The following is a 23,377-nucleotide window of genomic DNA, read 5'->3' as shown; positions in this document are numbered from 1 at the left end:
CAATGATACGTGGTTTTTAAATCGTTGCCATTAAGTCAATGCACTAGTTAGGATGTTTACTGACACTTAACAGGAAAATCCACAATATAAGTGGCTCAAACAATATAAAGATTATGTATATATGTGTCTGTAAGTGTAAGTATATACAGTATATGAATATGCAGTATATATACACATGCATAAGCAGACATATTAAAAGAAAAGAGAGCATGCTAGAATATCTATTAGTTTCTTTCTATACTTACATGGTTCATCTACTTTTGAGACGTCCCCTATAAATCAGTGCTGTCCAATAAAAATATAATGCAAGCCATGTTATGTAATTTAAAATTTTCTATTAGCCACATTAAAAGAAAAATATAAAAGAAAATAGGTGAAATTAATTTATATTTCATTTAACCCAACATATCTAAAATATGATTTCAGCATGTAATAAATATTTTTAAATTACTAATGTGATATTTTTCTATACCAGCTCTTCAAAATCAAGTGCACATTTTATGCTTATGGAACATTTCAAGTGCTCACTAGCCACATGTGGCTAGTAGCTACTCTGTGACTGCACAGCTCTAGACAGATCTAGCCATCTTCCAAAACTCAATTCAAACATCACCACTTTTATGAAGCCCTCCCTTGACTCCCTTGGTACATTTCTCCCCTCAGTGTTGCCCACTATTCCCTAATTTATTTCTATCATAGAATTCACACATTTCATTGCCTGTATTTTTGACTCCCTGCAGTGCTAAAAATTCCAGGGCAGGGATTGTGTCTTGATCATTGTATCCTCAGTGTTTAGCATCACACATGGTGTGAGGATTCTAAAAATATCTGTGGAATAAAATGGTTATGTGGTCATATGTGGCATTAGGATGAAAATAAGTATATATATTCAGACCCAACAGATCAGTATTTAAATAGTGGAGGGGGCAAGGGGAAGGAGGAAGAAGTAGTAACCATGAACAAAAGAACTAGAAAACCTGCAAATTAAATATAGTGACAATTAGACAATTAGAAAGTGACAATTAAGTCAACTGTAAAATTACATAATTCAGTAACAGTGCATATTAAACACTCATAGCTGACTATCATTATATAAAGCAAAACTTTCTAGTTTTTCTTCAAGAATAAACTACTTTAATAGAGTCCCTCTTTAACAACTAATAACATGTGCCACAAATGTGATACATCTAATTATTAAATGTTATTCTCATAAACTACCTCTCCATTAATATATACCTTTATTCCTTTTACATACAAAGATATCAAGTTTGGGCTCTAAGATACAGAATGCATTATCATATTGATCCAAAACCCCAAGCACTCTTTCACCAGAAGTGAAATCTCTGTTGTAAATGTCTATATCCCATATTTTCTAAGCAGGTCATCTTTAATTTATTTCAGAGTTTGGAAGCATAATTTTTCAATGTAATTGGGTGCAGCTGTCATTGTGAATGACAGTTTGTCATGCAGTAACTAAAATACATTAGTTTACCTTTCAGAGTGTAGATCACTAATCAGGTTAAACGTTATTTCTAGAATTTAAAAAGCCCAACATAATTAATGAAAAAAACCCAGCAAATCTGACTAAAATCTATTTGCTCAACATACTTTCGATAAAAGTACCTAAATGAGTATTTTCACAAAGAAAAATGCTTCTTCACAGCTACTCCACCCACCCCTAAAATAAGTCAGTCAGTCATCCTAAAAACGAATGCTTTTTATCCTAAAGCCCAGGATGAAAAAATGTTAATGGTTCAAAACAACTCCAAGACCACTCAGGCAAGCTGGTTGAACTGTGACCAATTAGTGTAGTCAGTCCCTGTGTGGTACTAATGAGACCAAAAAAATGGGTTACATTTCCATTTGAATCTAAACTTAGTATAGTCAATGGCTAAAAGACTGCAACTACAATCCCACCCAATTAGGGCCTGCTGTCTGCCAGGGGGATGACTTCAACAATAATAGCAATGAAACAAGCATGTGAACAGATTAACACCCAGAAGAAAGAAAAAACACAAAATTGACGCCTTAGCATATTTTATTCATAGGAACAGATACTCCAAAGAAACTACAGCGTGAAAAGTCACACTTTAAAGATGAATCATTAAATCTCAACTTTTAAAAATCATGAAAGTAAATATACTATTTTATAAATAGTTGCTGCACTATTACATATAATATTATTTGACCTAGCGTCTAACATTTTTTTCTGGAACATTCTTTGAAATTTTGTAATGCTGCTAATGGAAAAACTATAATTTGATTTGCAGAAAGGAAAAACCACTGTCCTTTAGGGGGTGGAAGGGAACAGGATTTCCTTACAGAGGAAGAAGCTGAACAAAACAGTACTAATACTAGACCAGTTAAGAGAAAAAAGGCTTCTTAATGGTGATCCTGATACTGAACTGCATCAGGCCCACTTGAATTTCCTTCTAGACTTTAGAAAACCATTAAATCTACTTTGATAAAATGTTACTGTTAAGAATTCTGATTTTATAAGGTTGAAAAAATTAAAAATAACTTTCAACACCCTTAGTTTTCCTTTCATCTCTTCCTCCACCTTTACTCTTAATCATGAACCACAAATACCTACGCAAACAGAACTCCTCAAATAACTCAATGAACACATTTTATCACCTAATACATTTTATCACCTCCCCTGTGCTTGAAAGACCTTAAAAAAAAGTAAGCCAAATGAACACTCATGGAATGAAAAAAAAAAAAAAAAAAAAAAAAAAAATGGGGTGGGATTTCTACAAGAAGAAATAAAGCTAATCTGATGTGGTTTGTAGTTAATGTTAGTGGACACAGCCATGGAAAGACTCCCTCATGACCCGTGTCCCTCTGTGTGGAAAGGTTTTCCACTCCTGCCCTTTATATGCAGGGAAACAGTTACTTGTCCTTCAAGATCCAATCCAAAGTCATTTAACCAATGATACCTTCCCAGATTCCTCCAAGCAAAGGTAGTGGAACCATTAATGTCTCCATAGCATTTTGTTTAAACCTTTGTAATATCACTTTTTGCCAATGGAATTTGTCTGATTTTTCTTCTTTTTCCTGTACTGAACCTCAAGTTACTGAAGGTAGGGACCATGTAATTCCTTTTTATATTCCCAGTGAGAATCTTGACTCTGGCAATAGAACACTAGGTTAGGATTACTCAATAATTTATTTAATCATCACTTTAAGTGTTCTGAGTGTGCCTGAGTTAAAAGAAAGAAAAAAAAAAAAAAAAGGTATGCTTCTCCGTGAGAGTTATGACCCCAAATGGGCTGAGGCAAAGTGGAACTCCAGGCACCAAGATAAAGTGGAAAAAACAAAACAACAACAACAACAAAAAAAACACTGGACTAAGAGGGAATCTAGGTGATAATTCGAATTCTGTGAAAACCTGCAGGATCTTAACCCAACTGATTCTTTCCTCACCTATGCAAGTGATAAGAGTCAGGCTATTCACCACATCTGAAGACCCTATGACTCCTTATATACATATATACAAACACATCAAAATATCTCTATCCACCCCCTTCCTCAAAAAAATAAAAACTGAAATGTTAAGGAAGAGGCAAACACAGAAATTAAAAGAACCAGAATAGCCTGAGAAGACAAGATTTGTAACTAAGCCAGAACTGACAAAAACAAGCAAAATATATAAGATGTGAAAAAAAAAAACCTCTTTCAAAACAAGTTCACTAAGCAGCACAAAATTCTAGATTCTATGTTAAGTACTCAGGATATCAAGGTGAATAAGACAACATTCTGATCTCAAGGGATTCAGAGTCTCTAGGGTGGTCTGACAAGTAAACAAATAATTAAAATAGGACAGGCAATCTGAACTATGCTAAATCTGAACTATGTACAAAGTGTTATGGGAGAGCACAGAATGGGAGGAAGAGCTGTTAGGGGGAGATCAGAGAAGGCATCACTTAAGTGGGGGACAACAGCTGATTCTTGAAACATGAACAGGAGTTCTTTAGACAAAAAAAGGAAGACATGATAACTTGAAAAATGCAATGATTATTCAGCAAGTAACAGTCAAGACAGCATAATAAAAGAAAATTCTTCCACTGATGACTCATATCTCATAAGCTTTAAAAATAATTTAAATACTTAATTTAAATTCGAGGACTTTTAAAGGGGAATCAAGTTATAGAAAATAAATACAAATCAAGTACAATAATTTTATGACATTTTACAATAAAATATTGCTGATATAATTAGAGCTGAAAATACTTCTCTTTTAAAATACCAGACTTAGTTTAACCTAGAAAGACAATGACTATTTTTATTTCATTGAAGATTTTATATTGCAGGTCAAGATGATAAAATAAGATAATGCATATTGTATGCTTAACATAGCACTTGACATGTAAAGATTAAAGAACAACAAACCTAGGAACAGAACATCTAGCTTTGAGTCTAATTTCTGCTTTGCAACCTTGGACAAGCCCCTTCATTTCAGACGTGGTTTACTTATTATATTAAAGTAGACCCACATTTATTTCAAAGGGGCTGGTAGAGGATTTTAAAAACATAAGGTATGTTATCAACCCCAATTCTATAAATGCCAATTCCTTCCCCACACATGAAAAGTTTTTAAAAAACACTGGAAATACTCATATACCATCTTTAAATCAGCTATAAGTTATTTCTTTCAGAAAATGGAAGTAGTTGCTAAAGAGAAATATATCTAGACATTTAACACCTCCATAAAATTTTCTATTAAACAATGTTTGCTCTACTTCAGTAAACTGAAAGAAGAATCACAATTATTGGAAATATATCACCTAGACTCTAGTTAACTCATTTGTTCTATCCAAGCAAACATGGTATGTGTGGTGGTGCATCTGATTAACACTAAAACATAACAAACCTACTTTTTCTATATAAAATAAATATATCAATGTATACTATTTTTTTCTTGTTCAGAGTAATATCTAAAATACTCACACTTTGCCTAGTGAAAAGGTATACAAATAAAAGCTAGTTACCATTTATAATACTGTATCACCATTCCCCAAAACTCTAAAATTAATACTTCACAATATAGGCCGTTAGATCACTTTGTGTACAAATCCATCAAACTGTCCTGCATTCATTTTTATTTCCTAGGATCAGCAAGTCCTGAGTCCTCTATGGGCAGCATTCTCTACCACAGAATCAGCTCACTGATGCTGGCTGGACCCGACCCTCCCTTTCCAGCATCATCTCTTCATATAATGCAAGCCTTTGGGATAATTTCTAAGCAGCTACATTTTGTTCAATAATGGAGAAGATTATAGCCTTTGAATCTGAAGGCCTGAGTCCTAGCCCTGGTACTTAATACCTGGTTAACCTTGTCTAATACTTCACATTTCCTGCAGTCTTAGTTTCCACATCTGTAGAGAAGGAATGGCATCTGAAAAGGGAGTTATTCTGAGGATTAGTTAACACAGCACAATTTTGCAAGTACACTGGAAACAGTTAAGAGCTATTAAAGTATACACTAATATAATTTTCTAAAGCAACTGATCACAAAATAGTTTTCAGTCCCCTAACTTGCCTCTTATGTTTGTAACTCAAGTAGTTTTCTAAATATTTAAGCTAATACTCCAAGAGGGAGGTATTATTTACCCAGGATCACCCTTCATGGCCTAATATACATCCAGATGTGAAATTCAGCCATGTCAAGGAAGGAAGAGATAGAAGGAATTCTAGGCAAAGGAAGCTGTGCCACCTCACGCCTATTCGTTCCCCAATTTCCCATTAGGAAAAATTACCCCAGACGCTGTTAAAGACTATGCGGGATTCAAAACAGACCCCCTATGTTTCATTAGAAGGTGGACACCTGAGATTCCTTCTCTGACAGGTTCACCAGCTCAGGTAATCCAAGCTAAAACAGAACTCAGTTTTAGTTAGATCATTATTTTCTTTCTATGATCATATGGTCATCAGGCTCAAGATAAGAACAAAAATAACAATAGTAAAAAAATAAAAATAAAAAAATAACAATAGTAAATACTATACAAAGTTAGCTTTGTACCAAGCACTTTATATATATTAATTCATTTAATCTATACAACCTTATGAGGTAACTCCTTTACACATAAGGAAACTGAGGCACATAAAGTGTGAATGGCTGTATAATATTTCATAACATAGATATAAAATTACATAACCTTTTCCTAATGTGAAAATATAGGTTATTGCTATTTTTTTATATCATTAAACTACATTTAACCCTCATACTTGTCCACAGGTAATTTTTCCTTAGCCTAAAGAACTAAGGATTAATGACAAGAACCTCTTTAAACTTCTTGACGCATATTGGGAAAATGTTACTCAGAACAGCTGTACCATTTTACATGCCCAACAACGTCATTTAAGATTATTTTAGCATGCTGATAAAACACTGGTAATTTTCCTTTTAATCATTTGTTTTTCAGGGTATCTCACTATTACCTTATGTTCTTATTTAGCGAAGATGAATTTTCGTAATAATTAGCAATGTCTCTTTCTTCTTTCTTGAAATGCATCAAGCCCTTTGCCAAATTATTTTTCTTATGATTTGTCCTATGATACTTAATACCTAAAGTTTTTTTATAATTTTAATTCTAAATATTAGTTAGGAATCACTGGAGTGCAACAAATAGAAACCTGATTCAAACTGGCTTAAGCAAAACAAGAAATGTATTAGCTTAATGCACTGAAAAGCCTGGCAGTATAAGTGACTTGAAAGGCTCCAAAGATGTCATGGGTAATCTCTTGGTTGTTGGTGCCTCTGTGATAGCTCTATCCTCGAGCATACTCTGCCTTCATGGTAGCAGAGTGACAGTCAAATCTAGACTTACATTCTAACATCTTAGCAACTCCAGTGATGAGTATCTTTTTCTTTCTCCAGCAGAATGAAAGGAGTTATCAAGCTTTCGCAGATGTACAGGTAGATATTTAACCAATATCTGTTACTGATGGGCCAAGTACAGTTTCTATTCCTGGTCCAGGAAAGCAGAAAGGAGTCCAGGGAAACCCCAAACCATATAAACCAAGAATCAAGAAGAGATGACTCCTCAATCAAAAAATTCAGAACTGTTAACAACAGAAGGAATGGATGCTATGCAGCCAAAACCAAAAGAAATCTACAACATTCTAGCGCTACCCAGCCACCTTATACATTCACTTCTTTCCATATATATAACTTCTTAAATATCCATGTTTAACAATGTTACTATCTTAACCACAACAGAAAATGCACTCATCACTTCACCATGGGTCTGGGAGGCAGGGAGGAAAACAAAGACAATGTCAAGTTACTGGATCCAGCTACAAGTCTGAAATTTTTATGCTATTAGTATTATTCTTGGTCAGTTCCAAACATGCATTTTTTCGTGGTACCTCATAATCTGACAATATATATCTATGTAATAAATTTAACTATCCTCCGTTAATCAATATACAATGGCAAAAGAAAAAAATATTAATAATAATGCCCACTTAGAAGAGTGGAGAAGATAAAAATGGAGGAAATAATCAAGAGGACATGACTGTCAGCTGACCCATGAGCTGGATCTGGGCAATCAGAGGCTCCTCACCCCCTCCCCTGTCCTTAGAATATATACTCTGCCTACTGTTCCCCCAGTGGAAACGCTTCCAAGGAAACAGCCTCGAGAGCAAGGTGTTGTTGAAACCATCTGGATGGTATATGTGACTGAACTTAGTTAAGGCCTCTGTAGTTTAACTTTTAAGATTCTGGCAGGCAGGTGTAGAGACCACTCATCTTGCGGCTGCCCAAGGCAAGCCTCATAAGCTCCCCTGCTTAATAAACCTGCAAGCTACCAATCTGGAGTGGTCTGCCTCTTTTCTTCAGTCTCTCCTTGCCCTCTGTGCACGGGGACCAGTTTGCAAATCAACAGTAAACAAACCATGGTCACTAATTCAAATCACAGTCCATATACTACTGGTCAGAGTAGCAAGAATTGCCTGTTATGGGAATGGAGTCTCTTGGTCAACCAATCTGGATGCACTTATTACCACTATCTCAGAAGACCTCACTTGTCCATTATCCTCTATGGCCTCAGATTTTCCTTCTAGCAGCTGTACTGCTTTAGCAACCCACTTCCTCTTACTGAGGCTTAGAACTGCCTTAGAAGTAAAAAGAACACAGGTCTTTGTTTACCAGGCTTGAGGTTGCCCTGGAAATAGTTTCCCTAAAAGCTCAGAAAGCTTTTGGTCAATTTATTTCAGTCAACTGGTTGAACTAGTAACCAAAGCCAGAGATCTTGTCAAGATACCAACCTACCTTTTAAATTTCATAGCAATATTCAGTCTCATAGCAATAGGCCTTCACATTACTCATCCCTTAAAACACTCTGCTTAATGACTTCCCTTGAAGCAATGTGAAATAATAAGCTGGATGAGGAGGCACAGCTATTCTATCACTTGTTCCCTGGTTGCATCCTCTTTTAAAACTCTTTAGTAACTGGATTGTTATTTTGGTCAGGAGGTTGGGAGTATAATGCATGAGGTGCTTGAGAGAAGCTTGTAAAACAGAACTTTACCTGGCTTTAAACTCCTGTCTTTCCTTTTACCAATTTTAGCATGGGGTAAAAAAAAAAAAAAAAAAAAAAAAAAAAAACAAAAACACACACACACAAAAAATTGGGCTTTCCAAATCCTCATGGTTCTTGATTTTCTGATTCTCTTGTATGGTAGCTACAGGCAGAAAAGGCCTCTCTTACTTGGAAGGACAATATTTTCTCCCCTCTGTGCTCTCAAGCATTCCAGCTTGGACCAAAGCAAACTCCTTTCTTATAAGGCAAGAAGTGGACAACACACTTGAGGATCCCTAAAGTTCCAATTTTAGTAGCTCCATGGGCAAAGACAACCCAGGTGACAATCGAAACAGCTGTTCCATAATTCCTTTTAAGGAATTTCTAGGGGAAAGCAGTCCTTACTGCCTTGCACTCCATTTCAACATTCAAGGTCTGTTCCTACAATACCCCACTTCCAGTTACTAATGTCTACGCTAGTAAGAATTCCTTCTATTTACAAGTGACAAAAATCCAATTTAAACTGACTTAAAGCTAATAACAATAATAAACTCTGAAAGAGAGAATATAATGGTTAGAAGATAATAACCACAGACACAGAGAACTCCAAGTGCTCAAGAAGAATCAAGAATATATTTATCTCTCTTGGTTTCACACTTGGTCAAATTCTAATACAGGTACCTACAGCTATAGGATGAGTCTACCAGCTCAACATCCCCAACAGGAAGAGTTCCCAAGTCCTGTGACTCACCCTGTGGCTCCTCTCAGGTTAAATGCTCATCCCTGAAGCAATCATGGTGATTCTGGACATGTCTGGGTTATACACCAGCCCACCTGAACCCACCTGAACCAGCTGAACTAAGAATGGAGGATGAGTGGTTCATTAAAGGAAAATTGAGGTACTATTACCAAAAAGGGGAAATGTATGCAAGACAGACAGAAACAAGAAATGCCCACTATTCCTAGTAACATGACAACTGGCTACATTTTTTTTTAATTTCTATTCAATGCCATATATATTATTCTTTGTTTAAAATAATGTGATCTTAGTTACATGTATATATACTTGACATACATATATTGAAAAATAATTAACAGATTCTTATTCCAAGATGTCAGTTCAAAATAATATTTACATATATAGTAATGCCTACATAGAGAACATCATACATATTCAACAAATATTTCTAATTATAAGAATAGGCAATACATTAACTTTACAGGAGTCTAATTTATTTCAAGATCTTGGGTCTGGACCCTACTGCTGAACAGAATTTCAGAAACTTGTCCTCTACTGCCTAATAATGGTGTCCTGCATACTCAAAATGCACTTAATTTATCCAAGAGCCAGAAATACAAAAAATAAATATACATAATATAGGCTTTTGCTCTCACAGAGTTCACAGCATAGGAGTGGAAACATGTATAAATAACTAAATACTATACACAATACTAGAGAATGATAGGTATATCTTTGTATAAGGAGATATGCTGATATTGCACAAAATATCAGAAGTACAGGCAATAAATGAAAAATCTATGAAACTAACTGATGCAAAATAATATTAAAGTAAATAGTCAAAAATGTGGATGATTGAATTGTATAATACTGCTACATCGGTGATCCAAAATGGGAGCTGATTTTGCTGGAACCAATGAATTTCTTGACACTGTGTTTGAAAAATATAGAGCAAAAGATGAGGGAACCTTGAGATACATTTAATTAGCCACATAGTATTTGCCAAAAACTGGCTAGCAATATAAAAAATACTTATTTAAAATTAATATAACTTGATAACAGACTTGTTATAGAATATATGCTGCTTAATGTCATTTATGACTAAATTAATACTTTTGAGGAAAACCTCAGAACTCCTTAAGGTATTGAAACTTCCAATATTTACATATGTACTAAATTTAATTTTCAATATCTGATAACAAGAATAAAATATAATTCAAATTAATATGAAAAGACTTACATGTCAACCTAAATTAAAATGTAGGAAATTCTCTTTTAATATAAATAAATGTGGTTTTAATATTAAGCACTTAATATTAAGGACTTCATGATTCAAAATGCATATTTTTAGAGTAAATTTAGTTCAAAAACATATCTTTTGTTTGTGAAATTTAAAATATCTTGAAAATATAATTTTAAAGATATTTATATCCAGCTGCAAGTGAAAAAAACTCTAAGGAAGAAAAGTTACTGTCACATTCAAGTATAGAAGAATAACTTTCAAATTTCCTTTGAACAATAATACCATGATCCATATGTCAAGAGAAGAGAGGCCCTTAGCCCACAAAGTCCCCTCAAAGTATCTTGTTATGCTTTTAATGCAATATACAGTATGCCACTTAGAACATAAAAAAAATAAAATTATCAGAGGAAATATTTTCTAAAGATACACTAATATATTGCACAATTTGTGAAAAAATAACTGCAAATTAAATGTTATAGATTTATACTACCTAAGAGAGCTATTCAAAAAAGTCCTACTGTCAATTCTTTAAGTAAATATTAATCCTTTATTTTATCTTTTCTAAAAATATGTTTATATTAAAATCTGTGATAAGACATGTTCATGTTATAAACAAAGAACACATTATGTATACATAGAATTTACTTCAAGGAAGGAAAAACTTTATATAAACATATGTTAAGTGTGTTTACAAAGGAAGCAATGGATTAAGTAGTATGCCTGCTTTATAACTGAAACAACCAACAAAGTTCCTTTTCTACAGTTAAATGCTCTTATTCTGCCACATTAAATAATACCTCCCAAAGCCAAAATTTGTTGATCAGTTTTTTTCATCGGTAAAGCTACAATGCAAAATCCTTGACAATACACTCTCACTGTAACCTATTTACAAACTAACTTACTCATCTTCCTGATCTTGTCCACCTTGTATTTGAATGTTTCAAGTCAACTATAATATCATTGTACAAATACGTTCATCTACAATGGAAATTACTCATTTTATTTCTCATTCCATGGTGATTCTTCAACAAACTCCCACAATCCACCTAATAGTGGAAATGGACCTCTACCTTTGGCAAAAGAAAAAAGCCCCAAAATTACAACCATGGCTGTGTTAAAGGAGTCCTATATTTTAATGCATACTTCAACTTTACTCTGCAAAACTTTTAATTCTTTGGGCAAGACATGTGAGAAACCTAACAACCAAGTATCAGTATTCTCATCATATAAAGAAAAATAACATACAGAAAAAAAAGGAAAAAAAAATATTCTGACAAAGGTGACTGAGACAGGGTTTTGTTTAAGGTAGAAACCATTTTGTTTTGAAGTTTCATTAGTTCTCCTTCCTTTCTTTTCTGTCATAGAAATCACTGTGATAAATATTTCACTATTCCACCTACTTTTTAATTTAATGTTTTAAATTAAGACTGAAAAAACTCATTTTAGAGATTAATATTAGAGGCTTCCAACCTTTAGCAAGCCACTGAGTGCCCTAAATGGATTTTACTGATTTACTCATTAAATAAATAGAATTAAGTTTTGATAATTATTTTTTAAATGCCTATGATCTCCAAATATTTTCTCAATCAACTTAAATTTTCACATGACATTTTCATCATGAGTATATTGGAAAGATAAAGCACTAAACCTACCATTCAAGAAATACTACACTGCAAATGACTAATGTGTATTCCACAATCAATATAATTAACAACTTAATAGTAAATAGCTCCTTTTGTCATTCTTTTCCCCAAAAGTTTCCATTTAAAGATCAATTGTACTCTTTAAGTACGTACAAAGAAATTTTAAACATAACTTTCTTATGCCAAAAATAAAAATGTCTTTGTAACGCAGTTACAATGTCTTAAATGGATTTGGGGATATACCATGTCAGTATTACCTTATTTCTGATTACTCTAATAAAGCTTAACGTAAAGTTAATCTTTAAAATAATGTTTGCATGTTGAGACTTCATGCCAGATTTTCACTGCACTGAAGAGAATTAAATTTCTTTTTTACCTCAAAAGAAATATTTCACTTCCTTTCTTAACCTACTGTATATCTATAGAACCCCATCTGTTAAGAACTGATCCAGCATACGTTGCTACTGCTGCAGAGTCCAAACTGGTTACACATTCAAATCAGTTTCCAGCTTGTGGGAGCCCCTATTGCCTCTTATCACGTTAAAATGTATTAAGTAAGCATACAAATACTTATTAAAAATAACCTAATATCACACCATCTAAGGTTAAAATGGTATTGGAAATCTGGAAAACTGTAAAAAAAAAAAAAACCTTTAGATGTTTCCTTTTAAATTTACATAAATACAGTACCTGATAACCTACTAACATATTTTGAGATTTCATCTCATTAAAAAAAAAAAAAGGGCAAGTACTGACCTCCTATTTGCAGCTGGTTATAATTAAAACACCCAAGAAAACAATATTTCTATTAGTGTCTCAAAAAGAATTTGGTTATACCAACGCAGTGACAGCCCCCCAAACTTACACTGACTTTTTGTGATTTGTTTGATAGGTACACAGAAGTACAAAGAGGTGTTTGGTATTTAAACAGGCATAAATCTAACAAAGAAAAGTCAAATATTCTATCTTTGACGTGACACCCCAGCAAAACAAACAACAAAAAAAACAGCTTTAACTCTTCTGTGAATTTAAGAGGTACAGAAACCAAAGACATTATCTAATCCCTGTCCCTGTCTCAGGGCACCACTGCTGTAGCTGCAGCTTTCTTTCAGTTTTCCAATAGATCAAATAAAAATAATTGCTTAGCTGAAAATTCTGACTGCATGGGTGTGATAAAATCTCCTTGCAAGCAAATTTTTATATTCCTGTGACTCCACACCAAATACAATAGCCAACTGATTGCTCTTGATTTAAGCTTGCCTTCCAAAACCCAACCTTACAGTTTGTCAAAGACTAGGTATTGCAGAGGAAACTGTTTAAAAAGCTTTGCTGCAGCAAAAACTGCACTTACAAGGCATTAAAACATGAATTAATCTTAAATGAACTAGTCTTATTATCCGAAATCTATGATTCTCCTCTCTTTATTTCCTCCCCATATCTTCCCCTGACATCTTGAACGCTTCTTAGCCTCTCCATAGATAGATATCGCAAAACATTAAGTCATACACAGTTCTGCAGTAACTCTTTCTTATCACGAAGGATACCAAAACCTAGGGTTGAATTTAACACCTTTCCTCTAATCTTTATCCACATGCCATGCTCTCTGAAGGCAACCACAGAAATCAACCTGTATGATTTGCTGTCCTCACATTTTAACATCTCATGTGCACAAAAATTACTTAAGAGGTCAGCATATTCAGGGCAATATTACAAAGAAAGGAAGGCTACCTAAAAAGAGATTGGGGTGGGGGGGGGCATACAGCCACAACACTCTCCAACATAGCCTCGTAATATATTTAAAGGCAGATGCAAAACTGCATCATTTTTCCTTCTCAATGGAAAACATCACCTCCCAGCTGCTCAAGTTGGACTTAATGCGCTTCTCGCATTTCAGCAGCACCGGGGAATTTAGGCTCCAGGGGCAAGGCTTCCATCCTCAGAGAGCCACACCACGGACAATTAAGAGTGTCGGAGAAAGAACCCCAGAGAAAAGGAGGCCTTCCGCTCCCCCTAACTAAACTCTCAAGTCAACCCAAAACCTGCACGGCAAGGAACAATTGACGACTCATAGTCATGAGAAGTGATAATAAGCGGTGTTAAGTTGGGCTCTGCGCTCAGGTGGCAGGAGAGGACCGGAGGAGAGCAGGGAGGTGGCGTGGCTTGGGCAGCGCGCAGGCAGGTCACCCGCTAAGCAATACCCGCCGGACGATCTGGGCTCGCAGGGACGCGCTGCGTGTGTGACCAGGGGGGTGGTGGAGGGGTTGGAGCCAGCGTTTGGGGAGGGAGGCCATGGGGGCTGGGAGGCAGATGGCGAGCACGCCTTTTCCCTTACCAGGTTGAGCACCGTCTCTACGATGTCCCTGTTGCTGACCTCTCCGACCTGTATGAGTCCAATCAACACTGCGAATTTCATCCGGATGTTGCGGATCGGCACCGAAGGGTTAATCATCCCCGCGGGCAGCACCACCGAGCCGGAGCCGGACGCCCCTCTCAGCTCCCCCATCCCGCTGCCGCCACCACCGCTACCCCCGCCGCCGCCGCCGCCGCCGCCGCCGCCGCCGCCTCCGCCTCCGGCCCCGACGGCGATGAGCCCCACGGGTTGAGGCTCGAGCCCCGGGCCCGGGCCCGGCTTCTCGCTCGCCATTTGCCCCCCTCCTGAGGAGAATGAAAGAGCCGTGGCGCTGCCTCCGCCGGTACCGTTATACCTGCCTCGGCCCCCGCCCCCCGGCCGTCGCCTCGGAGCCCCAGCATCCACCAGCGCCGCGGCGCCGGGCCCGCTCCCCGCGTGCGCCTCAGCCCGGCCCTTTCCGGCGCCCTCCCCGGCGGAGGCGGAGGGTTATTCTCAAGCTTATTCCCGGCGGCGGCGGCGCCGCTAACCGCTGCCCGGCGAGCGGCAGTGCCCGCCCAGCAGCTGTGCCGCTGGGGCCGCCGCTGTCTCCTCTCGCTCCCCCTCCCGGTCTGTCCGGCCCGGCCCGCCCCCCGCGGAGATGCTGCCGCCGCTCCGAAAAGCCCTGAGGCGTGAGCAGCTGGCTGCGGCGCTGGCCGGTGCTGAAGCTCAGGCTGTGGCCGATGCTCCTAACGCCGCTGCCGCCACCGCTACGGGCGCCACTGTTGTTGTGAAGCCCCGACGCCGCCGCTCACTCCGCCATGTTGCCGCCCCCTGCCTGCGGTACCGGCCACTGCGCCTGCGCAGAGCCTCCGGGGGGCGGAACCCTCGTGCACCCCCTCTTTTGCCCTGCCCTCCTTCTCCTTCCACCCACCCAGCCCGACACCCCTCGTCCCTCCCCCAACCACCCTGAACGGATAGACAGGTGAGCAGGTGCATGGGGACCGCTGCCAGACACTGGGGCGAGCGGGCAGAGGCGGGGCGGGTGGTGGCCTCCTCACAGTTTTTCCCTGGAGGGTGGATTCTCCCTGCGGGGAAGGACACAGAGTGTGTGTCTCGCCTTCGCTGCCACCTCCTTAATTTCCTCAATATCCTCTTGCTAGGAGGAGGTTCATCATCTTCGTCGTCGCATCCAGCAGCTGCTACTGCCAGTGCCAGGTGCCTTGTAAGGTAGGGGAGTGGCAAACGGCCTCTTTCTGCCCCTCTTCGCCCTTCCCTCACTCCAGCCTGCCGGGCCCCCCTGGAATTTCCCAGTGAAAAAGTGGCTGGCAAAGCAGAAGCAAACGCGCTCTGCGGAATGATCCTGCATTGTCGGGGGAAGGATACAGATGGAGTATAGGGGCTCTTTTTCTACAGCCGTGAAAGAGGCTGACACCTGCACACATAGGCACGACTTAAAATAGAACTTGTCAAACAGTGATCCACTCTGGATGGAGCTCTGAACAACAAACAGTTCTCGAACTCACCTCCCAGACTAAAAAGCCTGCACTGTGTGACACTGTGGGGTAGTAGTTTGGTGGGATACACAAATGCCACATTTTAAAAATCAGTAACCATCCTCAGGTATGATGCCAGTTAATGATGCCTCCCTTTTTCTTAGGCATGTATAGTTCAGAGGATTTGGGAATTATCTTAAAATATGGGTGATTCTCAGCCAGCCTAGATCTGTGGTAAAAGTAGATTTCTGTGTCTTCACATATATAGAATGAAAAAATTACTTTTAGTTTAAAAAATTAAAATGTATACAGCAGTCTTGCTGCTCGTGTTCAATTAAAACTATATAGGCATGACTGCTGTTTTCCTCGAAATGAAGGATGTAATTTTCTTTAATATTTCATGAGGTATACCCTTTTCAATAAAGATAATGTTGGAAGACACCAGAACTGTTAGGTATCTTGAGGTATATTCAAGTCATTTTGTCATCTCAAGTGAAAACAGTCAATATACAAATCTGTCATAATCTGGTTTGTTATTACTCATATTTAATTGGATTGGCTAGTCAAGTTAACTCCCAGGATACTGGAACACATTAAAATTCTAAAGTACCACAGGTCATGTATAACAAAATTCCTCAAGACCAGTGCTTAGGATTAGTTCCTGGTTGTGTGTGTTTGTTTAAACTTGTGCTGAAGTAATGGAATTATTAAAATAGTTAAGCAAAAATTTCTGAAAGGAGTGGTGATTGGTGTGTCCATTTAAATTAAATAGCAAGGGAATTATAAAATGTTAGAAAGATTAAAAGTGTATGGGAAATTTATGACACCTTTAAGCCTTAATAATGTGACTTAGATGTGCTGTCACTGAAAAATCCTGTGACATATATCCACCTATAGCATTTTATCTGTCCCAGGTGAATAGCATCTACTTTTGCGAGCACTATTTTCATTTGCAAGTTTAAAGTGATACATCTGTCTTACATATGTAAATCCAGGTTGAAAGGTCATCACACTAGCTTCTTTTCACCCCACTGTTCATGTATATGGCAGCAGGTTCTACCTTTTGCTACTTTTAGTCTTTAAAAAGTGTTTCCAGTTCCCTGTCAGCTCCTCGAAGTTGCTGGTACTGTGCAAAGTACACAGTCTTTTGAATCACACTCACAACTTACTCCCTGTGCAATCTCCTCAAGTTATTGAACTCAGTCTTCTGATTCACTAACAGGGATTAGAATATCTATCCCATAAGGAAGTGAGAATTCAATGAAATAATTTCAACTCAGCAGCCAGTATGTACTAAATATGTCCTTGTACCCTTAGGATACAGGAACAGTCTGTGTTGAAGGACCTGTAAACACATGTAGGAACAATTATAACCACCTACAAGGCTTTATAATTGCACAGTTACATGTTTTCGATACTGCCCCCCCAAAGCATAAACTTTTAAAAATTCAAGCAGGTCTGTTTCATTTTAGTCTACAAACCTTCTTTTCTTACAGATGTACCAGTAACTTAGCATTTGCATTAACAATATTTTGAAATGAAAGATAGCTATATAATGAGAGGCTACCTATAATGTTCATTTTTAAATCTCCAGATTAAAAAAATATATCTTATGTGGTGAATGTCAGTTTTGTATAGATTCTTGCTTTAATAGATGCATACCCATACTTCCAAAGGACAGTCCTTCAAAGATAAGAAGGCCCTGAATCTGAGTTTCAAGAGGCAACATTGTGTAATGGTTGAGAACACAGGCTCCAGACTCAGTGGAAGCTGGGTTTGGATTCCAGTTCCACAACCCACTTATCTGTGTGATCTGGGGCAAATGAATTCTCTTCAAAGCCTTATTTTAGCCATCCCAAAGTAGAGATTCATAGGATTAAAGGATGAAAGGACATAATACATTTAAGGTACTTAACATAGTAGCAAGTGTCGATAATTAACGTTTCCCTTCATTGGCTGTGGGAAAAGACAAAGCTGTAAGTATTTTTGTGTTTTCAGCACGTAACATGTCTGGCTTACAACTTACATTTAATAAAGGTGTTTTAAAAATGAATGAATGAATGGGAATTCCCTGGCTGCCCAGTGGTTAGGACTCGGTGCATTCACTGCCGTGGGCCCGGGTTCAGTCCCTGGTCAGGGAACTAATATCCTGCAAGCCCTGCGACCGAAAAAAAAAAGGAATAAAGACAGCAGTTGTCCAGGCTAAATGTTCCCATTCCCTTCACCTGTCCTTTAAAGAGCAAGTTTCTTGCTTTCCTCTAACCTTTATCTGAGCAGGGTACTCCAAGTCCTAGGTAGGTTTAGACAATATAAAATAGAGGGAAGCTCTTACCTGAACCTCCATCTTTAGAAATAGATTTCCTGTTAATGTATCCCCAAGTCAAATTAGTTTGCTTTGCTTTGGTTCTGGGTTTTCCAGCAACATGACACCAATGATTCATGTTTCGCATGTAGTAGGTTCTCAAACAATTTTGGTTCCGTTCCCCTCTCATCTTAAAATTATTGTGGGGCTTCCCTGGTGGCGCAGTGGTTGGGAGTCTGCCTGCTGATGCAGGGGACACGGGTTCGTGCCCCGGTCCAGGAGGATCCCACATGCCGCAGAGCGGCTGGGCCCATGAGCCTGTGCGTCTGGGGCCTGTGCTCCGCAACGGGAGAGGCCACAGCAGTGAGAGGCCTGCGCACCGGGGGAAAAAAAAAAAAAAAATTATTTTGAACTGAAACACCAAGGTTCTGTTTTGTTGTTTTGTTTTGTTTCTAGACATGCTGCTCCTAGGCAACAGCACATATCCAATCTGTAGCTTTACCAGTAGATTTGGAGTTATAAAGTGCAGAATTGTACATATCTATTGTAGATTTAATTTAATTTTTATTTTATTTAAATTTTCTATTTAATTTTCTATTTAAATTTAATCTGCTAAGAGTTTCTTAATCCTGATTATATCATGCAAAAACTTTGTCTTCTTATTATTACCTTATTATCTGCAAATTTGAGAACAATCCTTCTATATCTTCATCCAAATATTTTATTGAATAGGATAAAAACAGCTCTGTAGTTCCTAGAAACATTATGATTGAAATCAACTCACATTTTTCAGACTGTGGGTCCCAACCCATTAGTGAGTCATGAAATAGATTTAGTAGGTTACAACCAGCAGTTTGTTTTTTTAATGAAATATAATAGAAAAATATAGAATGGAAAACATCACAGCACATCCATTATTTTAGTTATGTGAACGCACATGCACATACACAGACACACATACATATGTACATGTACGCTTACCAGATAATATGAAATCTATTTCTCACTGCCAGTCATTGTCCAAAAGTTTGAAAACCACTGATTTAAGTACCTGTTTGGTATAATTTGTCCCAAAGGATATCATAAGGGACATTGACAACTGGCTAGTTGAAGTCTGGATACACTCTGTCTCTGTATCTGAGCAAAATTAAAGTAAAAGTACATAGATGTGAATTGTTATCAAGTTTTCTGACAACTATTTCACAAATAAGAAAATGTGTTTGATTTGATAACAGGACTTACTGCTCCCTTTCTAATGAATGAGCCATTCTATAATCTCACCTGGAGGTAGTATTAAGCTACTTGCTGTGGGTTTTCAAGAATATCTCCTCTTTCTCCCTTTGGCACTTTAATCCTCTGGCACATCTACTTCTCTATGAGTTCTCAAAGACCATTGAGAGTTGCTCAGTGATCTAGTTTTCAGATTCTTTCAGGATCAATGGATATAATTTGTCCTGCCTCAGGAACTTGAAACCATTTAGAGTAGCTAAGTGCCTATTTACAATTTCTTCACCAAACTTAAACTTCAGTTTCTTCCAAGTACTATTAGTACTACCTTCTCACTCCACTACTTTTACTCCTAAACAGGAAACACAGACACACAATAGAAATTAAATATTTGTTAACAAATTTGGTTGATGCTTGCCAACCAACAAATATCTAAGTGCCTCCTGTGTGCAAGAAAGTAAACTAGTTGAAATGTATGTTTTCAAATTTTCCATTTAGAGAAATATTGTGTTTACACATACAAAGTTAATCAGCAAGTCAACACATTAAAAATATCAAATGAATGGTACAGAAATTATAAGTACTCTTGAATTTCAAAAGAACTAGACATCATACAAACATCCCAATGTACACATATACCCTCAAACATCCACATAAATCTACATACAAATGCACCACGCACATGCATACTCCCCATCAGATTAGCCATGCCTCTGTCCATTCTTCCTTGGCAATTTGTCTAGCATGCATTTCATCCTTCATTCGGGTGAGAGCCTGCTCACTTCATACCTGGTCTCCTTGTCTCCACTCTCACTCTTCTTTAGTCCATCATATACACAAGTAATTTTCCTAAAGCTCCACCTTGATGGACAGTTGGATGTGGTTCAGAATTTTAAATTTATTTATCACATTAGCTTCTACATGCATACATGCCACCCACTCAGAAGATCACTAGTAATTCTCTTTGCCTAACAAATTAAACCCAGAGTCCTTATCTTGGTACCAGAGGCCCTTCATACTTTACTTTACCGTGCTTTCTTGTTTTACCTCATTCTATTCCTGACAGGAACCCTGTAACAGTGGTTTGCAACTTCTTTGTGTGTGCACAGCTCTTTTCATCATTAAAAAATTTTCAGACTCCTAGACTCTTACCTGAGAGATTTATTCTTTTAATATCCATTGATTGAGAAAAGTACAGTAATGAAAAAGTATTAACAATTTAATACTGCTATTTGAATATTTTTACCTTTTTAAAACTGTAACATCTACATGTATTTGAAACACACACACACACACACACACACACACACACACACACACACACACACAGTTGTGGGTTGAATTGTGTCCCCCAAAAAGATATGTTCCAGTCCTACCCCCAGTACCTTGGAATGTGACATTGTTTGGAAATAAGACCATTGTAAATGTATTCAAGTTCAGATGAGGTTATACTGGAATTATAACCTCATTATAAGAAGGAATGATTCATCCTTAAAGTGTTCAGAAAAAGCATGGCTCTTCTGATACCTTGATACTTCTAAACACCGGAACTGTGAGGGAATAAATTTCTGTTGTTTTAAGCCACTTAGTTTATGATACTTTGTCACAGCAACCCTAGGAAACTAACATACATGCATGCAACATAAATGTGTTTGATATTTATTCTGTCCACAAACAATTCCTAGTATATAAGTATTCATGGATCACTTTCAATAATTCTGAGGTCCCCAGGTTGGGAAACAATGCTTTAGCCAACCCGAATTACTTTGTCCCCAGTTAATACATTGTGCTTTTATACTTCGTTGGCTTACTCATGTTTTTCCTTCTATCCATAGCACTGTCCTCCTCGTCTCCCCTACTGAAATTCCTACCAGCTGAAATGCCACCTTCATGAATAAATTCATGGTAGCACCTAGAGAAAGGTGATCTGAAACTTTCTACCCATTTCCAGCATTAAAAAAAAAATGATTCTGTTTTTTTCCCCCCAGGTAGCATATAAGTTGGCATAATTTCACTTAAATAAATTAATAGTTTCCATCCTCTTTGCCTCATTTGCCAAGAGTAATAAATTCACATGACAATATATGTAGTCACCTAAACCCCCTTCACTGAAAAATTTTTAAATGTACAGGTATAATTATTTTCATACAAGCGAACAATAACCAGTAAATTTCTCTTTCTTTTACACAACGACAGCCAATAATACACTGTCGTTGTTGTTGTGTTTGGTATACGTGTGTTAGAGAAAGACAAGTATGTTAAAGAATGAGGTTTACAGTTGATTATTTTTAACCATTAAAGCTGTCATAGCCTGTTCATCTCCTATCTGCCGTGCATTTTTACATGTATTATTCCTAACCCTGACTTCAGTTCTTGAAGTAAGATATTATTGTCCCCATTTTTCAAATGAGGAAACTAGTATGAAGAGAGGTTGTCAGTTGTGCAGCTCACATTTTAGGAAGTGACAAAATTAGGATTTGATCCTGGTTATGGCGGGTCAAGTCCTCAGGTTTATTCACTATCCCACATGGCCACATTGGGACTTAGACTAAGGCCATTATTTTATTTTTACCAAATTTGCCAGATGAGAGATAATGAGACTGGGCAAGTTCATGGAAAAAAGAACAAAGTCATCATGCTTTTGCATGTTTTGGTGAAAGCCCACCAAGAGATGATCTCTAGAGTCAACCTGGTTTTATATCTCTGTGCCTATAAAGGTTCAAAAACCTCCATTAGCCTTTTTGTTTCCTGGGATTCATTTTAATTCTAGACAAAAATTACTTGGAATAAATAAATAGTTTTTAATTTTGTTCATTAAGATTAACCAAAATGTAATCGCATAGTCCCGTTAATATATCACTCCTTATTACGCTTTTCTGGCAAAGATTTCGTTATGTGTCTAATTAACCATTAATCTCCTAGTCCCTGTTGAAAGTATTGTCATTGTATGTCTATATCGTTATAATAAAAAAGCACATACTCTGAGTAGAAGGAGGAAAAGAATGCTGTGAGGAAGTGTCCAAGAGTTCTTTAGAATAATTTTCTCTTCAATAGAGTCTCTGCAAAGAAACAAAGAGTTCCTTTACCAACTTTAGCCCAACTAAGAAGCAGTGCATAGATTCAGTCTGAGCATAGTCCTGGTGAAGAAAGCTTTGGATTAGAGCCTTTCTCTAACGGTGCCAGCAGCCATAGCCCATAGATTAGCCAGTGGAGGAATGTCTTGATTTATTTATTTATATACATGGAACCACCTCATTGGTCAGTTAACAGGTAATACATGGAGGCAATCTGAGGTTTATGTTTTGGTTTTCTGTGGCTATAGTATATCTGTCTTCACTTATACACAAGAGTCAGGATCAGAAAAGAAAAGGAAAGGAAAAGTGGAACAGACTACCTGGACTGTAGCTTCTATCTGAGAGTTTAATCTTATACATTTAGAGAAACTCGTTATATACAGCCTCTTTGTTGTTAATGTGAAAACGAATCTTAAATAGCACAGATAATCATAAGGTTAAAGGATGTCTTAAGGGTCAAGACACTTCATCACATTCAGTGTGTTTGGGTATCTGTTACATATACATGAATGTGTATATAAAACTTTATTTCTGTTTGGCTAATCTAAGTTTGTGAGAAGTAGATGGAATGTCCTATGTTGGCTACAGCTTTATCACTGGTTTCTTTGTTTCTATTAAAACAAGCTCAGCCTGATTTCTTTTGCAGTGGCAAGAAGACATAACAGAGCGTGTTTCAGGGCTGTTTGCATTCAGTGAAGCATAGAAAGATGATGGCCACATGATTTGCCCTCATAATTCATACCATGGTGTTTTCCTTAGTACACACAACAGAAAGCTCACATGGTTACATTATAAAATAAGA

The 23,377-nt window shown here is 37.4% G+C and overlaps 1 protein-coding gene across 3 annotated transcripts in view; it reads right to left on the bottom strand.

The window, feature by feature from the left end:
* The window catches only part of NBEA (neurobeachin), a gene marked incomplete at its 5' end in the record, with an annotated part of 627,381 nt that extends 612,587 nt beyond the window's left edge, over positions 1-14,794 (bottom strand). For all 3 annotated transcript variants that reach the window (XM_082859302.1, XM_082859301.1, XM_082859303.1), the window contains one exon: positions 14,483-14,794. In XM_082859302.1, coding sequence (XP_082715428.1) covers positions 14,483-14,794 — 312 coding nt within the window. The remainder of the gene's footprint in view (positions 1-14,482) is intronic.
* Positions 14,795-23,377: the final 8,583 nt, after the last annotated feature.

Source organism: Leucopleurus acutus (assembly GCF_964270905.1).
Source record: "Leucopleurus acutus genome assembly, chromosome: 18".
Classification (NCBI taxonomy): Eukaryota; Metazoa; Chordata; class Mammalia; order Artiodactyla; family Delphinidae; genus Leucopleurus; species Leucopleurus acutus.
This window is presented reverse-complemented; position numbering and strand designations above follow the sequence as displayed.